This window comes from Thermobia domestica, chromosome 5 (genome assembly GCF_964235325.1).
Source record: "Thermobia domestica chromosome 5, izTheDome1.hap1.1, whole genome shotgun sequence".
NCBI classification, from domain to species: domain Eukaryota; kingdom Metazoa; phylum Arthropoda; class Insecta; order Zygentoma; family Lepismatidae; genus Thermobia; species Thermobia domestica.
The window spans coordinates 88,962,441-88,985,492 of NC_137458.1; the positions used below are offsets into that span (position 1 = coordinate 88,962,441).

The following is a 23,052-nucleotide window of genomic DNA, read 5'->3' on the forward strand; positions in this document are numbered from 1 at the left end:
GTTATAAAGAATGGATGGGAAATCTCTCTTTTCAGCACATTCACTAAGGGAAGAAACACTGCCACTTAAACAAACTACTAAGTCTTCAAAATAAAGATCTTCAGAAATGAGTAAGTATCAAGCACATCATGAGGCAATGATAAAGCTTAGGTCTGTCAGTAATACTCATAAATTCTAGACATGCAATAATAACTCAATCTAAAAAGGGTCTCACTACCCCCCGAATCAACTTTCCATAATGTGGATGTGGATGTGGAAGAGAGCCGAATAAGTTTCATAAAAATGATCCAGTGATCTGTAGAACAGACTACCAATGTGTATCCAATGCATGCATTAATTATTCTGATTACTTAGCTCACAATGAAGCAATAAGGTCTAAGCAGGAACGAAGAATATAGTATGAAACCATAATCTGTTACAATCAAGATTACTGTAGAAATGTCCACTGGAAGAACAATATCCTCACAAAAAGTAAACAAGGCGAGGTGTACCAAACTCGGAAGCTCCCGGCGTGCAAAGGTGTGGAACACAGCCTCTGTTGCCGAGCGAGAGCCCTTCCTGAGCTACTTGCCCACCAAATTTGGTTGGATTCTGCCAGTAGCTACCGAGAAATAAAGTACTATATACAAGTCGAGTCAAACCTATTCCTAGCCTAGCCCGGTATCTTTATTACTTACATGATACGTTAATTAATCACCTCATTTCGTTCAGATCCGGCCAGTCGTTTGCAAGAATAAAGTACCATATACAAGCCGAGTTTGCCCCTGGCCGAGTTCGGCCACCAAATACAGTGGTCTCTATTCTTTAAACGATAGGCTACTTGCCCAGCAATTTAGTTAAGATCCGACCAGTAGTTCCCGATAAATAAAGTTCCACATACAAGGAGAGCCGAGTGTGTTCCTAGCCGAGCTCGGCCACCAAATATAGTGAACTTTATTCCTTAGACCATGAGATGCTTTATTAAATTTGGTTTACCTACCTATGGAGTGAAATTATAAGCTCTCATATGCTTACGTCGGGACGTACGTAATGAGTTACGCCAACTACTTCTCTAATTTGTTCAATGGTATTATGAGTTACATGTAATCTTCATGTCATCAGAATCTACATAATGAATTAATATGTTTATGCTGTAATAATAATAATAATTCCACAGCCTCGTTTGACAGTTATGTATTAAATTTCTTTACGCAAATCTTCAAAAATCGGGACTTGACTTACTCAATACTGGCAATGGACGATCAAGTACCGGTATTTTCAAAGTTGTGTCATATGTCCTGAATCAACCGGACATATTAGAAGTCTTGACTAAGTCTAAGATATGTGAGACAAAGCACACTTGTTTTCCACGCGTATTATCAGATAAAATATTTAACATTTCTCTATGTTAGAAGGAAGTAGACATATTTTGACTGATAAAGCGTATCCAATATGTATTTTAAGATTATAATAGTACTCACCTAATTGTATTCCTCGAAGCAGCAAAAACATTGTGATATTTCGGATACATGAGCAAGTATCCTTTGTCGAGGATCAAAGACGTGTTACGCAACAAATTCTTCACATGCCTGAACTTTCAGTATCTGTGGACGCATTTAAATTTCTATAACATATTATTCGAAGTGGCATCTATTTACTGAACTAACTTTTATATAAGAACTTCATAATTACTATATAGTCATTCTCCCTTAAAATTAAGCTATATGTAAGTGTACTTACAAAACTGTTATCTATACTCAATAATTTATTTTTGTTCTTTAGATGTACACAAGAATTCTCTTTGGTGATAATCTCGATGTGTCTTCAGCCTTCTACACAAAATGAGTATGGAGCCCCTGCGAAGATCGTTGTTGCCAAACCGCATCGACTTAAAGAGTGACACGATACAGCAACGTTCTGTACGACTAATTAAAGATTGCAACATAAATATGTACTTAGAAGTTTCATTAACAAACATAAGAATAAATGTAACCTAATGTACTCACTGGTCAGGAATGTATATTCCAAATGTTTGCATTGCTCTCTGAAATTCTGCTTTGTTGTTACATAGTGGACACTTAAAGAAATAGCCAGCGCTCAAAGCCAAACTCTGAAGAAGAAAAAAAAAAAAAAGTAGACGTATATTCAAAAATTTATAAATGGATAATTAAATTACTTAATTGTTGATACAAGTTTTTAGAGAAAAATTAGTCGATAAAAAAATAAAAATAAAAAAAATAAATAAAATAAATGTAATAGCTGTTAAATATGTAAGAGTAATTTTATAATTGTATCACTATTATAATTTGCAATCTTGTGGCTGTGTTATATCCACGCTTTCTCGTCTTTAAGCTTTCATGTACTTCCACTAGTTCGTGATAAGGTTTCCTCTCATTAAATGCAAATATTATTTATTTGCACTTCGCTACTGTATTTGGTATTGTATTTCGATACCAAAAATACGCAATACTTTTACTTTTTGTTTACTTTACTGTAATACGAGGGGCAGTCAAAAAATTCCCGAAATTTTGTTATACCTCTTTAACTACCAAAATATAAGCACATGGTTACTTGATCATCTTCAAAGTAGGCATCTTCGAAATACACACACGCTCCACCATTCTTGCTATTTCTGGAAACGCCGACAAAAGTCCTCTTTTGGTATCTTCTGAACTTCAGCCGCTGTCGCGTTGGTTTTGATCCCATTTTTAGCCCACTTTGAGTCTCATTTTCAGCTTTGGGAAACGTCAAACATTGGATGGTGCTAAACTGTTTCTAACGCAGATTTCTCCCCAACCTGCACATGAACTTGTTTTGGACGTTGCTCGAACTGCAACATCGCACCAACTGATCACCACATACTCCTCCGTTCAGCTACAATACTCATACACTGCCTGGTGTGACCTGTTCACACATGTCAAATTCGTAATTTGGCAACTTAAGGACTGTACTGTATAAGATTCATGGTGACATCACAAATACCAAAACTACAACATTTCGGGAACTTTTTGACTGCCCTTGTATCGTACAACAGGAGGTAACTGTTAAGGATAAATATATTTTTCTTTTTTAATGACGAGATCTTCACCTTAAATCTTTGATAAATACATTTCGCAGTAGCACAGTATGATATTCTTCAAACCCACATCATTGACATAATGTTTTCCGTGTATAACGTAATACATCTAAGTAGAACAATAAACACAGAATTTCAGCTTTGTAAGAAAAAACATATTTCTAAGGAAACACTGTTAGTAATTTCTTATTTATTTATTTTTAAACGAAATGTACTGATTGCTAAAATTTCTTTCATATCTCCTAACCTTTTAAAATTAACTTTACGCTTGCATAATACTGTTTATGGTTAACTACCATAGGTACTTTACTGACGCATCATTAAAAAACTCTGGTACAAAATTAATATAAATTCTAGCAAATGAATAAATAAATTGACATGTCCCTGAGTTTATATTAATATATTTCGTGATTACGTAACATCTGCATAGTGATTTCTACTGCATGACTGTTCTCAATATTAAAAGGATTTGTTGCGTAAGTTTTACACACCTGCACACAATTGCGATGAAACCATGCATTCTTCTGACAGCAAGGTGCCCACAATGTTGAAGGAGAAGGCTGTGGACAGATGTCTTCGTAACATATAGAGCATAATGCTGTCATGTTTTTTGATGCTTCGTCCAGAATAGATTGAGGCACTCTCTGTCGCTGTCGATGACTTACACAGAATGAACTGCAACAGAAATTATTTGAACAATGTTCACTTTAGTTGCATTAAGTCGAGAAAGTACCACGTCGCAAAGTAATACATTAAATGTATTCAATAACTGAATATTTTATATAAAAAGGCCCTTCGGTCTCTACGAAAGGAGCGAGAACCTCTCCTCACTCGAAGGTACGAACAATAACGTAACGAAACCAACTTTCCTTGAATCACTATGAAAGTGAGTATAATATACTTATATCTTTACTACTTTTTTATATATACAATTACGTCTACAAGAAATAAAAGCAGCATAGAAACGTAACTAACTATCAACTGTAGTCACACTCATTAACTCACTATTCTCCATAAAATTTCTATTTACATTCACACACAAGGAACAACATAAGCCATTAACCAGTAATTTAAAGGGAAACGTACTGTCTGCTTGATATAGTACAGTAAAAGAAGAAAACGAGTAGACAAGAACAAGTTATAATAATGCTAATTTCTTCCATTACTACCAGGAAGAGCATGTCACAGATATCATCCAGACATTAGTATCTTTAGAAGATCTGATAATGTATGAAAAGAGATCTGAAACGTTGCACCAGCACTGCTAGTGTGCGGAACAATACCTCAATTTAGGCTAATGCCACGCGTTGAAGGGAGAGAGAATAGTCTCAGTTATTCCAGGAATCCATACACGTAAGGTTGTTAGAACTATTGAATACTGCATTTGATCTTACACGAAGACAGTATACACCTGTATAACAAAAAAGATCAGAACTTGCCCGTTCATTGTCCCTCTTGTGGAGAACTTTGTGAATGGATAACACACAAGAACAAAAACGATGAGCTTTCTTTAACATGTCTTATGCATGGATGAAGCGATTTTTATTTGTGGAAACGCCTATTTTTTGGGCCATGAAAATCCATACGTGACACATAAATATAATCATTACGTGAGTTGAAGTTTTCATATTCAGTGTAATACGCAATTCGTACAATAAATAAACTCCACGTACCTTTACGTATTTTTAGAATCCTTATGATTTCAGTATTTCATACAATCCTATTACCTTCAACAGAGCGTATGCCATCTTTTAAGTAATAAATTGAGGGAATAATAAGAAGTTACTTCTTTAATATCTTCATCACAGACTTACACTTAACAACTTCTTAAAGATACACTAAAAATTCCACAGAACTCAATCACTCATTACAAAATACACTGATAAAGTCCTCAAGAAAATAATATACAGTATTTTCTTAAACAGTTTACCAATATTTTTTTCTAGTGAATGGTTGTGTTCTTGGGAATTTTTACATTGTGTTTAGAATTTGAAAAGTCTAATATCTAGAATGAAGATATTACAGAAGTAGCATGTAATTATGCACTTGATTTACTACTTAAAAATTGACGCCCGCTCTTATTGAAAATACCAAGATTGTAAAGGATATTGAAATTATAAGGATTTTAAAATAAAAACTCGCAAAGGTACGTGGGATTTATTTAATTTTTTAATCAATTGAGTTTGACATTGACTATCTGGACTGATATTATTTGCACAGAAAAGTTGAACTTGTACTCTTTTTCCAGAGTATCTGGCAGATAGAATATACAATATCAACATCCGAGATGTACTTACACATTCTTCTTGTTATTGGGGATATGGCTGCAGCATGACGGAACGTCACCTTATTACAGTTTCGCAGCAAGACACGCAGATAGAGACAGACCCATCTCTTAGCCAGCAAATCTCTATTAGACTTTTTCTTACGGAAAATCTTTAAAAAATTCGTCTACTGCTAAATCATAATCATTCGGAAAATGTAATTGTATGGCCTGGGGTTGCTGGTGTCACCGTTAGCAGAGTTCCCACTCAAACTAAATAACCGAATTAACGGGATTTCATGGTTTTCAAGGTAAAAAAATTTTCAATTTCGCGATCAGGAAGTATAAAAATAATCTTTACTGACAACATAACGACAATAAAAACTACCCAATGCGGGACCAAGACGCAACGCGGCGGTCGGTACGTTGTACGTAGATCAATTGAACTTATCCTCGTTTAGCCTGCGCTGAGCTGAGAGGAGGAAATTTTGAAGTAACACAATCTCAGCAGCTATTGTGTGTATGCGCCACCCTCTCCTCCAGTTGAAAACTCGAAATAGTTTCGAAGCAGAGTTTTATGCTTGTCAATATCAGTACGGGTTCGTTCTTAACTTTATCCAAAATAATTTGAATACGACACAAATACTCGCCTCCTGATTGGTTCCGACTTTCTCACACTCTAACGAAGATAATAGAGAAGTGGTAAGTAAATCTTGGAAAGTGTTGCCATTCTGCCGGACAGACATGATGATGTCTTCGTGGAACCAATCACCATGGATTCTTGCTGGGTGTACAACTAGTACCCAGAAACTGAGAAAATAATGGGAGTAAAATACCCCGCGTTATGAACTTCTGCCTTATTCTGCATATTCCCTGACCCAGAACACAGTGACTTTTCTAAGTGAAGACTGTGCTTTGTGGTGGTGTTTCCGGGACTAATAACTGTGATTTCTGGAGTGGAACGTTTCTCCAAGAACGACAATGCTGACTTTTACAATCCACGTACTTCATCGCTGGAAGAAGTGTGGCGATTACGTAAAAGACTAAGTATCACCAATTCTCTCACACAGCTGCCTTTCTTCTTGATTATAGTAAAAACTTCATGACCACCCTTAGTAAACAGATCTTTCATATAAAGAAAATATTAGGTGTTTCCAACTCATTTAACATTTCAAGTATTTGACAAAGAATAAGTTAGCTACAGACGCGATCATACACAGAACAATGGAAAGACATACTATGAGTTTAGGCGAAAGATACAATACTTCAAGAACATGCAGTCACTGCACAAACTATGACCAAATAGCTGCACTTCTGAACTACCAAAACAGGGTATGACCGATAACTCTATCTGCAGTATTGCTTGAAATTATCTAGTTTAAAAAAAAAATACATATACAGAGATAACCCTGAAAGTGTTTTTCGCAGACAAAAGTAAAAAATATAATAGAACTTGGTTATATTAAATTAATTCCAACAAACTATGCAGTGCTAAAGGTATTAGCACTCACTCACTCACTCTCACTTATTCACTTCTGATCCTTTGGATAAGTTTGGTACACTTCAACTTAGATCATGTTTTCTGAAGTGAAGGTGTACACAATCATTACTGTTCATACACATAATTTTATTCAATTTTACTAATCAGAAAAAAAGATGTGTTACTTACTTGAATTGTCCGAAAAACTGATGGAGTGACTCATGTTTCCTTCCACATGGCAGATGAAACTTTTTCTTGCACTTCTTAGCGTAACACGTTATGGTTGCTCCTGATCGATAACAGTACGAACAAAGCTATAATAAAATTTTACAAACTAATTAAGAGAAACCACAAGAGAACTTGTGTAACGAGCTGATGCAAAGATACAAGAATAAAATCATGCACTATACAAGAATAAAATCATGCAAATAATAATAATATGTCTATTTACTGGAGACAAAATTTGAGACGTGAAGACATGTAATCATTTACGCAAATCCCGAGATCCTTCGCGGTATCTATATGTTTCTCGTGGCGTACGTGTCTTCGGTTCGCGTGCCTGTTCGTGTGTTCGATTTTCGATGGGAGCTCATGTTGTACGGATCCAAATTAAGCTGTAGATCCACGTCTCATATAGCCTCGGTGCTAAAAGACATGCGAAACTGCAAATTAATAAACGAAATTACACAAATTCTCAAATAAAATGAATGAAAATGATGAGGAAAGCAAAGCAAAATACATACTTTATAAAAAAAAAAAAAGAGATGACTATTAATTTATACAGCAGTAAAAACATTTCTGATGAGCTTTGTATGGCAAGTAGATCTCCTTGTATCCGATACTTTGGCATGTAGAAAAAAAGAGATTGAGGTATTCGAGATATTGTGCTGAAGACGAATGAAGTGCGTATAACATAAAAGTGATACATAATAATGAAGAGATGTTCTTAATAGAACCATAATGTACTGATATATTTTGGCCATGATAGAGAAAAGAAAGAATAGCATGATTAATTCTGTACTATTCAAATTAAATTAATCACTGTTGCACGAAAATGTACGCAAGAAGATAGGAGTTGAAAGCTAAGTATTGAGTATCTTGGTAATACAAATAACGGACAACTACACTACAGATAAAATAATTAACAAAACTTTTTATTTTAATGTAGTCTAATAACCTTCGGTTGAGAAAAACAGTTAAGTTAAAATCGTGGACAATCTGACGATGGTCGAACAACTACTCGAGTACACAGTCTTTTTGAAAAAATGGAACACGAGGTAATTGTTGTTTCTTTGTTCCGGAATAAATGTTTCAACTCATTTCTTATATCGAATTTCGGGATTTTTTTTAGAACTTATCAATTCATGTTATATACAGATAGAACACACAAGTCTTTTTGAGAATATGACAGAATTTTTACATTGGTTTATACATGTTATGCCAAATGTACCACGTCAAGCGATTGTTTTTACGCTGTTTCGCAATAACAAGAACGAAAGAGACTTCTCATAACCACGTGGCTATAACGGTTGGGTTTCTTGCATATTGTTACAGGTTTAAACCGACTGGGAATAGTGTGTTTCGGACAAAACCTGACTAATGCCTTGGATAGCAACTTTGATAGCCAGTTTCATTTACCATAATCTTTATCTTCCACAAGAACGTCTATCTCATCAAGATCTAAAACAGTATTCTGGCGTTTAACGAAGTCTATCTAAATACATGGATTATTGAGGTCAGCCATTTCGAATGTCTTCTATCTTTCATGTGTCGTCTGTGCTCTTAATGTATTACACATTAATAAACAAATGCATAAAAATTAAACAGTAACTGATACTATCGACTCAAACTCGTTGACTTCTACTTATTTCTAACTTACATGTATTAATTTCAAATAAACTTACAAAATAGACAGTTCTTCGGACACTATGAAACTTTGTACTATTGTAAAATATAACATCTTCCTCTAGAAGAATAAGACCTGTAACAACTGCCGCACCTTTGCTATTGATATAAAAATTCTTCAACATGTTCAGTATAAAAAAATTGTTTTCTAGTTATGTCATGTTAATTCTCACCTCGTCATGCTTTATGATTTAAATCACCATATTTTGAAATAAATTACTAGAGAATATCTTCCAAAATTACAGGGTTCGTACATAAACTCATATTTTTTTAAATGTCTTTTGAAGAAAATTTTACTGTTTGTCCAGATCAAAACATCTAACTCAGTCTTATAACTGCAATATCTCCTTTTCCTTTCTATTTTAAGATAAAACTACTATTTCTATTTCTAAAAAAAAGTACAATAAAATACACAAAATATTGAATACAATTATCTATCATATAGTTTTTTTTTCTTTTAAATCACCTATTTTTTAGCTATAAAGTATAAAAATGAAAAATTCGGCGCTTTACACTTTCTCTGAGCCATGGAAAGAAATCAATTATATAAAGCATTATATTAAAATCATTAGATCCTAACAAAACGTCCACTACAATATGAATGGAAAAAAGATAATTTCCATGTCATTTCCACTGAAAATGAATTTAACCTATTGATTTTCGAGAGCACAACCTGCATTAATTTTCTTTATCATTTATCAACTACTCTGTTTCTCTAACACGAATTCCTTTCTTGGTTACATAACAAAGCCATCTTCTGTTAAAGTTTTTCTAAAGAAAATTTAATAACAGAATAGTTCGAAAGACCTTGTATTTAACCCCTAAATCGATAATTTTAGGGAAAAATTCGGATTCAAACTTATTGTCACAATAAGATATTAATTCGCTTAATATTTTACTTTTATTACCGGAAGCTAGATAAGGAATGCAATTATAAACTGAAGAAGTCATCATAATTTTACAATTTACGTAACCTTACTAAAACTTGCTCTATTTCATGTAATGAACAGAACATTACGAAATTTAATAACATTCATAGATTATTCCTACGTACAAGCACATATATATAAATTTCCGTATATATATATATATATATATATATATACATATTTAAAACGAAAATTGAATTTTACTTACTATATGAGAACCTCTTCTAGCTTCTTTACGAATATCATCAGGCATGAATCCTAGTATGCCCTCATTGTCTTTTCCATTCTGCTGCAGTCCACAAGAAAACAACTAGAATAACAAAATAATAATAATAATAATAATAATAATAATAATAATAATAATAATAATAATAATAATAATAATAATATCTACAACTTGATTATTATAGCCATTTAGTAATCAACAATACGTTATTGGAAAATTTCACTGAAAATTATCATCAGCTGTAAAATACACGCTAGAACTAAAAGACGTTAGTAAAGCAGAAAGCCAGAAGGGTACTGTTGAACTAATAATAGAAGAAATTCTCCTGAATAGCTCCTAAAATTAAGATACAACAATATACAATGCTGGACAAACATTTAAAAAACATCCAATGGGAATTAACGCTGCTGGTCCAAACTTGGTACATAAGAAAGTAATTGGTGCACACCCGAAGATGGTACGCAGAATATTAGAAAAAAGCATACAGTATTTGCCTTAATAGTACATGCAACCAGTCCAAGTAGCCACAACAGTATCCGGTCGTACGATGCTGAATGTCTATCTGGGGCATGGTATCATAAGCCCGTCGTCTATCTTAGCGTAGCTGGCAATCGTCGTTGCCTGAGCCTCGCTGGAGGTTAAGCACTATCCTACTATGTTTAACACGTGCTTGGTATCACAAGACCTAGTAGATCAGAAGACGTATATCGAGTAGAGCACGCTGAGTTGCACTGTGCTATGGGGACGCGATTCTTTCCTTGAATATGGGTCCCACAAAGTATCTGGGTAAGGTCGGAGGACAGGGTTGACAAACTAATTAAGGATGTCACTAGTTATACCTCAATGAACAAGCCAGAGACGAGTAAAATACGTACCTTATTTTCTCCCATACCAGAATGTTAGCGCTGTGAGTCCTGTATAGATAGTATAAACATTCATTGGATTTTTAATCTGACTAGAACGTTTACAGACATAACATGGCCATCACTGTGTCCGAGAAAGAAACCGGTCCTTATTGCTGAATACTACAACTTTCCATTCGCCCCGTTAGTGTAATATTTTCCTACTTCACGAAAAACGTTATCGGCGATAAGCAACTATCGGGGTTAATTGTGCGGGAAACGTGGCAATGCAGACATGCCTCCAACAATTAATTGTTTTAGTATTCATGCGTTCACATGGGCCCTGTAGCCTGGCTGTGGAAGGTTATAAACCCAAATTAGCTAATGACTCAGGTATACATAAAAGACGTAATAGACCATAATCAGAATGATTTTGTTTTCTGTATAATATGCCGTCTTTAAGGCAAAAAAATCTTGCCGATCTAACTATCGAGATTTTGTCTGGTTCTTTTCCTTCTAACAGACAGAGATGATATCTTTGCAATTGTCGTCTTTACGTTGTTCTTTTGCTATATTTGGTAAAAGATTGTTATTTTCTACTTGTAAAGTATTGACTTGAAGACTGTTGGATCTAAAGGCATTATAATCTTCACTTTTATCTTCACTATTGCCTTTATTCTCTTCTTCCTTTATGATGTCTTTTGTTTGTTCTAGTCTACTAATTATGTCAGCGGGATGTTTAGACCCTGGCAAACACTGTATGTTGAAGTCATAGTCAGCTAGGAATAATTTGTATCTCGTATATTTTCCAACCTTATTGGGTTGTGCATCTAATGTAGCTAGGCATTTGGCGTCCACGTAGAGATTGAGTTTTCTATTTAGCAAAAAGTAACGAAATTTCGTAAAATATATGTAAGAGCGTATACTTCTTTCTGCCGAATACTCGTTTTCTACTCACTTTTCGTCAATCTCCTAGAACAGTAAGCGACAACTTTTTCTGTGGTCATAACAAGCGAGTATCTGGCTGGAGTCGCAGTACACACGAATTTTTAGTGAATCGTCAAAATGAGAAAGAAGGAGCTTGAAGTATGTCTTCTTTCAATTGTTCAAAGAGAGTGTCGTGCTCCTTTGTCCATTTAAATTTAGATTTAAAGAGTTACTAATTGTTGGGATGGTTCAATTTTTGTCGTAAAGTCTTTAATATGTGCTCTAAGATATGAACATAACCCAATGAAACTTTTGAGAATCCGTTTTGTAGTTGGTTTTCTGAAATTTTTTAATTTCCTAGCTATCTTTGGTGATATTTTAATGGATTTGTCACAGACGAGGTATCCTAATACGTTAAGTTCGTGGTAACATAAGTGTGTTTTCTTGGAAGATGCACGAAAATCGTGTTTTCTAAGCTTCTTGAATAGTAATTGTAAGTCCTGTAACTGCTGGAAGTTGTAACCCCCACAAATGATATCAGCAAAACTAGTAATCCTATTGGGTAGGCCGTCCAAAATCATCCTCGTTGATACTGAGCCCTTAACTTGAGGTCCGATATCCCATAACGCACCTCAAAAATTCGTACGACTTTCTGGAGAGATTTACCTCGAAAGTCACGTATTTTCGACTTTTGGGATGAGCAAAATTTGAAAATAGCTAGCCGATAAGTCCAAGCTGGTTCTATAGGTTTTTCCTTTTAGAGAGTTTAAAACGTCTTCTATAGATTGGAAAGGTACTGAAAGATACTTAGTATAACTGTTACATTTCTGCAGGTTAAGGACAATGCGAAATTCTTGTTTGGTTTCCGTAGAACCAAAAGTGGAGAACTAAATTCATTGTTGTCTGTGGGTCTAATTATTTTTGCATTAAGGAGTTCTTGAATTTGTTTGTCTACTTGGTCTCAGATGTGAAGTGGAATCGGTGGGGAACGGTCATGAAATACAGCCGACTTAAAAATTCTAATCTTGTGAACATATCCCATAAAATATCCAATATCATCAGGAGTATATGTAAAAACGTCCCTATACTTGAACAGTAATTCATAAACTGCTTGTTTCGGAGTTTTGTTTAAGTTGGGGTTGACGTCAAAGAGCTCTTTCTTATAAATTTTTTCAGTGTATTTTAATCATTCTTCAGTCTCTTCTTTTGTTGTAAATTGGTAGGCTTTCTCTAGAGAAATTAATGTTTCTAAAGCGTTAAAAGAAATTTCTTGACCTTCCTCAAGAACCGCCACTAGTGTATTCTTTATAGTCACGCCGTTGCTGTTAGGATTCGATACTAGAATTGTCATTTTGTTTACGTCTATCTTTTGGTCCAGTGCACGTAATCTATATCTTTCAAGTATTCCAGGAAGCAATGACACATAGGAGAATTCCGTGTCGGCTATTTTTTTCTTTGCTGCCACTAGAATGAATGTATGTGAACGAGGAGGAAGGGTAATGTCCTTAGTCAAGTATAAAGTCTTGAGGCCCTTGCATTGTGACTCGAGTTGTAAGAGCTGACAGTGTCTTCCTTGTTCTTAGCTGGTAGTTGAGGCTTCCGTGGATGTTTAAAGAGAGAAATTATATTCTTGCTCAAGTATAGGGTGGCATGAGTACGTTGGAGGAATTCAATTCCAAAAATTATTGGCATCGTCCTATTAACTATTCGAAAGTAATGATTGAATGTTGCTTGTCCTAATTTAAATGTTACTAGTGCTATTTGCCTTAAATAAAAATTTTTCCTGAAATTCCTTTCACTACTGTTTGAAATGGAATTAAATCTGTTCCAGGTGGTACGGTGTCTAACGGCCATATAGAAATTATACTCCCTGTATCAGTTATGGGGTTTTGGGTTCCTGATTTAGTTTTAATCGTTAAGTTTGATCTGCTATTCTCGTCTTCTATAGTGATGTTTTCTCGTCTTGCTGTCAAATATTCTAATTGTTTTTGTATTGAAGGAATTTCGTTAATTTATGTCATTATGATTGCTGATTTCTACTTTTTCTTCCTCGTAATTTGGACTATGTTGGTTATCGGCCCCCTTGCCAAGGGACGGCCTTACATGTTTATTTTATTTATTTATTTACTTTTTTTTTTAACGTTTAAAACAAGTGGAAGCTCCAGTCCCCGTTTTCTACATATAGAACATACTAATATTTGGTCCTCCGCAGGTGTAGCCTTTTAACTATTCTGGGATTGTCTGTTTTTTCTTTTCTTTATTGATAACTGATAACTCCTTAAATTATAACTCTGCATGATCTATTTTTCGTAAAAGGTCATTGGCGGCTCCTAAATGTTCAGCTTGGTTTGTAAAGCGTCTACTGTTTCAAATCTTTCTAATGCGATTTTGTTGAGAAGATTTCTTTCTAATCCTAAAGGTAAGTGGTGAATCTTTTGTTCTTCTGACGCGTCTGGTATTAATTGCCTAATCGCACGGAGTTTACGCAAAAAAATACGAATCTATGGGTTCATCTGTTCCCTGCTGGACTTGGAATAGTTCCGCCTTGTATAACAGAATCTTCGGGCTGTTCAATGCAACTAATTTTGATTTTAAATTTTCATAGGATAAAGTTCCGAAATGGTTTTGGTTCTTAAGTTGCAACATTAAGTCTAACGCTGTATCCTGTAAGTATATTGGTAAAATTTCCTTCCTTTTAGCTGGTGAGCATGATTGCATGGTTGCCATGTGATCGAACAACATGAAAAATCTGTCTGGGTCCTCACGCACGTGTCCTGAATATTTCGTAAGATGAGGCATACTAAAAGACATATTAGATGCAACCTGTGTCATATTAAAGTTTGTATGTTATTTCCTCCTGACTCATATGTCTGCTTATCAGACCTTGCTTCCGGCATAAAATCGCACTCAGGAAAGGTAAAAAAAGATACGGAAGGAGAGATAATGAAACTTAGATGAATTTTGATACTGACCTCATTAGTTTTGTGCCTGATAAAAATTTAATAAAAAGAGCGCCCCGTACAAAACTCCCGAGCCTATCACCATGAAATGTTTTTATATGTAGAGTCAAATAATGGTCCGTGCGTGTAATTTCCTCTTCACCAATTTATTATAAAATTGCTTGCGCCAGTCCAGTGCGACATGGGACTTAGAAAAGGTGTACCCCTAGTCCAGTACGACCTCGGAGCAGGTAATGGTTAGTCGATCAGTGGTCAGACTAATACCAGGTTTCTCCGTGGTCCCTCTTTTATTTGTCCTCTTCGACTGGCTCGTCCCTTCGGATCCTTTCGTGTGGTCCGTCTCCTTTCGGTTTCCTTCGTGTTTTTCTCTTTAGTGTATTGTCTGCTTTTGTAAATAATGGCTCGTGTCGGTATACATGTGCTTGTGTTGTGATGTGGGGATCCTTACAATATGTATGCCTATAGATTAAAACTAATTAATCTAATTCACTGGCAGAATCTACTGAACTCACAAACTATAGCATGTGTTAGAGCTCAGGTAATTTAGTAAAACTACTTTCAATACTACATTGTAATTTCAATACACAACTGAAACAAATAGGAGATAGTCAAAGGAAGACTTCTATGCAAAGTTGCCAAATGGTGATTCCTACCAAAAACCAGTAAACCGATTAGATATTTATAAGTATTTCAAGGTAAACACTAAAAAGAAGATAAGTTTTCATTTGTAACAAAAGTTATGTGTTGTCCCAAGAATCATCTAGACCATCGAACACACACATATACAGGGTGGGCCATTTTAATCAATCCACGGAAATATCTGAAAAATGATAAAACATAGAAGAAATATTTTAAGTGCACGTTATATATTGCTAAGGGGGAAAACCAATTCCGCCAAAAGTATCCCTCCCCACCCCCAGTAAATAGGGGTAACGGCGGGTAACTTTGAAGTGTCAAATGGGAACATGGGTCGAGTAATACCTCGTTCGAAAGATCTTGGAAAACTAAGTAACGCTGTGCCAAAAGATGTTTCATATGGAGAACCGGTTTCAAAATGGCCGCCATGATATAGTTCGGAAACTCCAGTACCCGTAGTATGAAAACCATGGAAGGTAAATGAATGGAACAAAATTGAAATACGTAAATATCGTGGGGCGTATCAAATAATGTGATCCCTGTGATCCCAGCGGCTTCCCTGAAGGGGTCTTGTGGGCTAACTTCAAAATTTCAATGTCCAACCGGACAACGGTTCGGGCGTACGCTTGACCTACCCAATGCAGTTTGGAAGACAGACTTCATGGATAGAGAATTGGTGCACTGAGTTAATGCGGATGGCCACATTTACATTTTGATTAACTATTAGCACTCATGTCATATTGTGAGCTTGAGGGACGAAACAGTGTGTACGTATATCCCGAAATGCTTTCCGAATAACCAGCACGCATTGCATAAAAGTTTCTGTGGCGACGGAGATTAGTAAATTCACACGTTTGTAAGTTCCAGCAACTGCATTATTCGACAACTTCTTTCGTATAACGTTCCTTCTGTTTTCGCCTCAAATCATACTCAGCCATATATATATGCGATACCATTCAAATAAAATTTCACCTTTTTTTTTTATCACTACAGCATCATCCTTACAAACAAATGTTTCAACTACACCATACCTATTTGTAGCGTAGCCTTAATTTGCGAATTAAAGTAGAGTTCTCACTTGAACTTTCACAGTTACTTTCCACCCCACTCACATACAGAGCGCAGGAAGAGATTATTTTGCAGGACTTGGATTTCTCTCTATACATCATGGCAATTTTACTCTTAACATTTTTATCTCTGTTGTATCATTCTCGAGCCTTGGAACGCCTCCGTGGTTTCCCTATTTAATTTTCGTTATTTTCATTTATCTCTAGCCGTATTCATACTATGGGCACTAGACGTTTTCTTAGACACATTCACCATGTCTTGGCGATCATTTTGAAAACGGTGTCTCATGTCGAAAATATTCTTACAGAAGCTGTTTGATATTCATTTGTCTATGTAACGTGATGTTACTCGCTTCAAGTTGCTATTTGAAATTTTCAAGTTGACCCCGGATATCTTTCAGTGGAGTCATCCCGACAACACCCCTCGACGTGCCTTACGTCAGTTACCTACGCCAGTTTTTCTTGTGTTGATTTATCTCCAATCGCTTTCATACTACGGGTACTAAACCTTTTCTCTGACACGGATAATATGTGTCGGGGGCCTTTTGAGAACAGTGCCATTTCACCTCAATCGTTTTCTCCTGAAAGATGTTTGATTTTGCAAGATTTATCGAACGAGGTATCACTCGACTCATGTTACTATTTGAAATCTTGAAGTTAGCCCCCAAGACCCCTTCAGGGAGGCCACTGGGATCACAAGGACCACACCATTCGATATGCTCTATGGTATTTACGTATTTCAATTTTGTTCCATTCATTTACCTTCCGTGGTTTTCATACTACGGGTACTGAAGTTTCCGAACTATATCATGGCGGCCATTTTGAAACTGGTGCTCCATATAAAACATCTTTTGGTACAGCTTTACTTAGTTTTCCAAGACCTTTCGAACGAGGTATTACTCGACCCATGTTCCCATTTGACATTTCAAAGTTACCCCCCGTTACCCCCATTTACGGGGGGCGGGGAGGGGTATTTTTGGTGGAATTGGGTTTCCACCTTAGCAATATATAACGTGTACTTCAAACATTTCTTCTATGTTTTATCATTTTTCAGATATTTCCGTGGATTGATTAAAATGGCTCACCCTGTATATATTCATTTTGTTGAAATAAGATGGTTATATGGTTGGTTAATTTAACTTAATTCATCTCATTATTTGTAACGTGTAATATTTCAGATTTAGTTATCTTCCAGTTCCTTCTGTACAGCTCTGAATTTCTTTCAAGTGTTTCATTAGGCTGTATTTTCCAAAAATAAATAAATAAATAAATAAAATATTTAACCTAGACATAATATTAATTCATTATCTTGAAAATATCTGGAATTTTGTGAAGTGTATATATAATTTACGTAAAACATGTGTAAAATTTGTCGTTTTTTATATGAAGCCATATCGCTGTTAATATTATGATAATAGTGATTAAATAAAAATTTGCATCATATTAAAAATAGTTTTTCGCGAACGAATAAATTTGTGATATGAACTATTTATGAAACTGCAAATAACCATAATTCTTTTCGATGAAACTTTCGTATCGAGAAATTGAATCTTTTTTTAAATTAAATTTTAAAATAATTGATATAATTTTTCTTCTTTTTCTTTTAAAATACGCTATTTCCAGTTGTTGGCTGATAAATATAATGTACAGGTTCATATAGATCCGGGATTAAGAAATTAGATTTTGCCTTTTGTTTGCAATTTAATCAGAAGTAGATTGTTTCTTCAAGAATTAATTTCATACATATTTTATAATTTTAAAAAATATATCTCACCTTCCATCTCGTACTCTGTTCCTGTTTAGGATTCAATTTCCGTGATATTTCAGTGATATCCGAATATCTTTCATTCCCTTCGTCAATAGACCATCTCATTAAAAGATATTTTTTTATTCTACTCCATCAAAGTGCTCTAAGATGATTTAATGTGAAGTCTTGGAAAAACGCAACAAATAAATTAAAAATAAAGTTTACTAAATAATAGATGTCTAATCTATGGGCGACTTTTAACATTATTGACACTATTTCACAACGTATGTCATTCAATTCTCTATTAATATTTTATTTCAGTACGTTTATTTCATATTAATGTCCCCTCAAATACCAGACTTCAGTGCTGTAACTTTCAAATAACACAAATTCATTACGGACCGCATACCACATTACTGGAGACTGGACGTAAAATTGATATCAGAGACCATGTACACACTGACATTTCATAGAAACCTGGAAATACAGCGTCTTAATGAGTTTCCGAAATGGAACACTTCAGCGTATTTTTCGGCAAGTAGATCGCTAGTAAAAACCGGGTACTTCAGCTGTATTCTTTCATAGTTGTTCAACTGTACCCTTGGTATCTTTTCATAGTTTTCCGAACATCTGTTTAAAATTAAGTTACTGTATGTTTGGCGTAAATATGAAGATTCACGTTTTGGACAGTGCAATTCTAATCCCCAACCACCTACCAGCTTAGACAATCTGTAGAATAGCGAACTTAGTAGTTTGTCATTGTACAGACCTTTCAAAATATACACCTTTTCACAATATTCTTTTTCTCTGCTCTATTTTTCATTACCTTATTTGTTTGTGATATGTAATTATGATTTATTTTTACCATTTCATGCTCATGCAAAATAATAAAGTACTGGCATATAATAATAATGATTTAAGTTCGACGTCTCCTACGGAGAAAGCAAATTTTTTAAAAAAAGCTTTACTCGATCATTAAATTAATAAATGATTTAACTGAAACTCCACAGAAGTTCTTTATTCTCAATTTTGTTTATAAGATTTTACAGTTATATGCTTGTTTCATTAACCTCGAATAATTAGGACAAATTTAAATCTACTTACCAGGCAGTAATAGTGTGTTGTTATGTCATCCAAATGATGTAACTTTCCGTAAAGGATTTCATCATCTTCTGAAGATGAGCAGAATATACAAACATTCTTGTCTTTTCCCATTTACGTGTAATTATTATACACAAACTGTCGTCAATACTTTGTCTAAAGAAAAAATGAATATAAAATTATCGATATAAGAAATACATGAAATACAATATCTACATTCATATCCAATCAAGGTTTCCATTAATACGAGGTGTAATCAAAAAGTGCGGTAAATTATTTATTACGAGAACAGTAATAAGCTTAGAGCAAATATGAATCTATCTCCTTTGAGGCACTTCGCTTGGCTTGCGATGTACTTATTTCAAAGTTGATTTCACATGGGAGCTTCTCTTCTTCAGTGTCAACTGCCTCATCGTCATTCTAACAAAGTTGGGACTGGTGTCAAAACGTCTTCCTTTTAGCACAGTTTTGATTTTAGGGAACAGACAGAAGTCATACGGTGCTACGTCTGGGGAGTACGGCGGATGTGGACACATATTTTTTTCGGTCAAAAACTCGCCGAAAGTCGGGGAACGAATTTCGCACTCACTCTTCTCATTTGCAAATCGGCGACTAAAATGGTTTGCACGAACCCGTACGAGTTGTTTAGTTCCTCGGAAAGATCTCGAATAGTCATCCATCTTTTTGAACGAATCGAATTATTTGTGACTAGCAGCGTTCACCCCGCTTCGCTGGGGTCACCCCGGAACGCAATAAACTTTGTTACTTAGATAATTTTTACTTTTTCGCTTTCAAGTGATATGATAAAAACCATAGAAGATTGCAGTAAATGTTAACATTATATCGCCTGTCATTTATGTTAACCCGCCGAGTGACACGGTCATGTGGGTTGCATATAAATACGGTTAGATTTACCTATGATGAGCTAACAAAGGATTTCTACGTTATGGACACTTGAATGGTCAATTATCTCAAGACACTGGTAATTGAAAATTAAAGTGATATGATAAAAAACATCTAGGGTCCAAATCTTAATAACCCCCCAAAAATGAAAGAAATTGGTTCAGCCGTATTAGCGTGATGAGCTAACAAAGGATTTGTACGTTCTCTTTTATATATATAGATACTTTTTGCATGTTTTCATCTGTTTTTGACATTCAAGGACGTCCCGATTGTTGCTCATCTTCAACTGACTCATTGCTGCTTGTGAATCCCTCATAAAATTTGGAACACATTCTCCAATGTCACCACTTTATCGCTACACACTGATTTTAAGATTTTATGAGCTTCTTTGGAACTTATTTGTAGCTTGAAACAAAATTTAATGTTGACGCGTTTCACAATGCGCGACAGACACTCTTTAACACACCACCGTTCTACCTCTGGAAGTAAACCGACATGTCACAACTCGTTCAAACTCGACACTGACCGCTCCAAAGCTTTAGGTTGAAATGAATAAAATGTCGATGGGTGGCGCTGTGCAACTGCATTCTCCGTACTTTTTGTTCACACCTCGTACATCCTACTGCTCGAGTAAAAAATTCTAATCTTAACACACACAACCTTTGATTTGCATTTATTCTATATTCAATAAATCTGACTTTACATCAAGTTTAAATATTGCATCGATTTTAATTATAAAACATTGGGTTTCTTCGTGGCTATGTGGATAGCGTACGTGCTCATGGCGCGGGAGTCTCGAGAGGCGCGGATGGGAGCTCATGTGCCTTGGATTCCATGTTAAGCTGTAAGTTCACGTCTTATATAGTGTTGCTGCTGAAAGGGACGCCAAATTCAAATAAAGTTCAAGTCCAATTATAAAGCATTAATACATAACACATTATGAAGCCTTTGCGTTCAAGAATCTTCTACATACAAAAAGAATAATAGCCGTATCTGAAATAGAAATTGACTATTGCCTAGGGACATTTTTTGATCTTCGAACGGCGCAGTTTATTTTTCTTTGATTATTTTGTTTATACTTATCCTGCGCAACCAAACTTTCTGATCTGTTTTTAGTTTATAAATATTGATATTTATGTGTGAAGTCTCTTATGATCAGACTTTTTGTTTGACGTTTTCAGACAGGGGAGTAACTAAACTCTCCCACACTACATGTTCCCACCAAAAAACAAATTGAGCTTCACTTTTAAATATTGTGGGGTATTAAGATACCCCAATATTATTGTTGGGGATTTTTGCAATTTCAGTTAATAGTTTTTACATGATCTGGCAATAGTGTTAAACAGTAATGATTGATCTGGCATCAGTGGAAAACATTAAAAAGAGAAAGTGTTGAAGCATCAACATGAGGAACAATTTCTATCAGGCTCATCAGAGCAATTATTTAGTGCAGTGATGAACATTTGTTACCTTTGTGCGATCTGGTCTCTTCTAAATAGTTGAAAAGTGCCCAAATCTCACCAAAAAGTAATTTTAAGCCTTGATGCCAAACTTGGGCATAAATTGAATTTTACATTTTTTTTTTCAAACAAAATAGGGTCGGCTGGATCATAGCTGAAATACGTAATGTTTTAACACGTTAGGATTAAAAACTGATTTACTTGAGTTTGTCAGCTAATAAAAAAAATGGATTACCTGTATTTAGAGGTTCATTATTAATTATGTACTTTGCACGGTTTTGTATTTCAACTTATATGTGGGTGGGGTAAGGCCAAATTTCTATATTTTCATTATGTCCAATAATACAAAATTAATGTAATTAATACATAGCATCTAAATTACCATTAACTGGTAATAAGATTTTGTCTTGTACAATTGATTTGTTATAAAGTTTGTTTTGGTACCACATGATTGGTAAACATAGGTATGGCTTCTACCAACATTCTGCATACAATGAAAAGTAAACTGTAAACACTTAATATATATGTCATTCTCCTTTAACACAATAAGATCAAAGCAAATAATGTGGATTATGTTTATACCTGTTACCTGTTTATACTATGAACTTTTAAAATAAATTACAACTGTTAACTAGAAGAAAGAATAGACACAGAAGGGCTCTCAAACTCACCTTGAGAGCTTAAGCACCCACCAACCAGCCATTGTGCTTTATTAAGAATAAAGCTGACTTAGTTCACATGTGGCAGCACAGCTGCACATGGGAGCAAGTACTGAAATTTTCAGAAGAGTAACAGGTAACAAGTTTCTGCCTTTTTCCATTTATTTTTATAATATTTTTCTTAGAAAACTGCCAATGTGAAACATAAATCACACGAAAAAATGACTTTACCCTTCAAAAAAGTAACTTTTAGTGACAAATTTGAAAAAAAAAAAAAAAAAAAAAAGTGACTTGCTATGAGCCCTGCAATAGTATACGTTCCAGAATAATAAATAAATACAAAAGAAAACTAACCATCCTAGTCACCTATGCACTGAATATATTGAACGCATGTATCGCTACAATCTATTGTCTTTATAAATTAATTTCAAAATCGTAGCGAATACTAACAATCTCCGGCTATTACACCTAGCCATAAAAGAGAATACCATTACACGATAACTACTCCTCGATGATGATATACGAACCATATACATATGACATGCAGCTACAAATGAAAAAAATCTAAGTGACAAACTATTGGCATTGCTATGGAACGCATTCTTAGCAATCTACATATCAAAACCTACAGTTGGGAGACAAAACGTTTATATTTTTGATCAGCACCATCCTTTAATCTAACCAGAATGATAGTTACGAGTCAGTCTTATAAAAAGGGCAGCAAACTGAAGCTGACTTCCCTTTCAACGCATACATGAGGCTACCTTATATTCTCCACGATTTCTTTAGATATTTATATAACAACAACTATTTCCCACTCCGACGGAACGAAAACTATATTGATCCTGGCTGATAAGAATACTGACAAAGGAAAGAAATTTGTTCCAAGTTA

The 23,052-nt window shown here is 34.9% G+C and overlaps 1 protein-coding gene across 1 annotated transcript in view; it reads right to left on the reverse strand.

Annotated features, from left to right (window-relative positions):
- The window catches only part of LOC145685993 (E3 ubiquitin-protein ligase PHF7-like), a 152,755-nt gene that overhangs the window by 38,912 nt on the left and 90,791 nt on the right, over positions 1-23,052 (reverse strand). Inside the window, exons 2-6 of the mRNA XM_081758804.1 lie at positions 19,142-19,294; positions 9,841-9,942; positions 6,988-7,112; positions 3,547-3,730; positions 1,986-2,089 (exon numbers count right to left, since the gene is read on the reverse strand). Of these exons, the coding sequence (XP_081614930.1) occupies positions 1,986-2,089; positions 3,547-3,730; positions 6,988-7,112; positions 9,841-9,942; positions 19,142-19,252 (626 nt within the window). The 5' untranslated portion in view covers positions 19,253-19,294. The remainder of the gene's footprint in view (positions 1-1,985; positions 2,090-3,546; positions 3,731-6,987; positions 7,113-9,840; positions 9,943-19,141; positions 19,295-23,052) is intronic.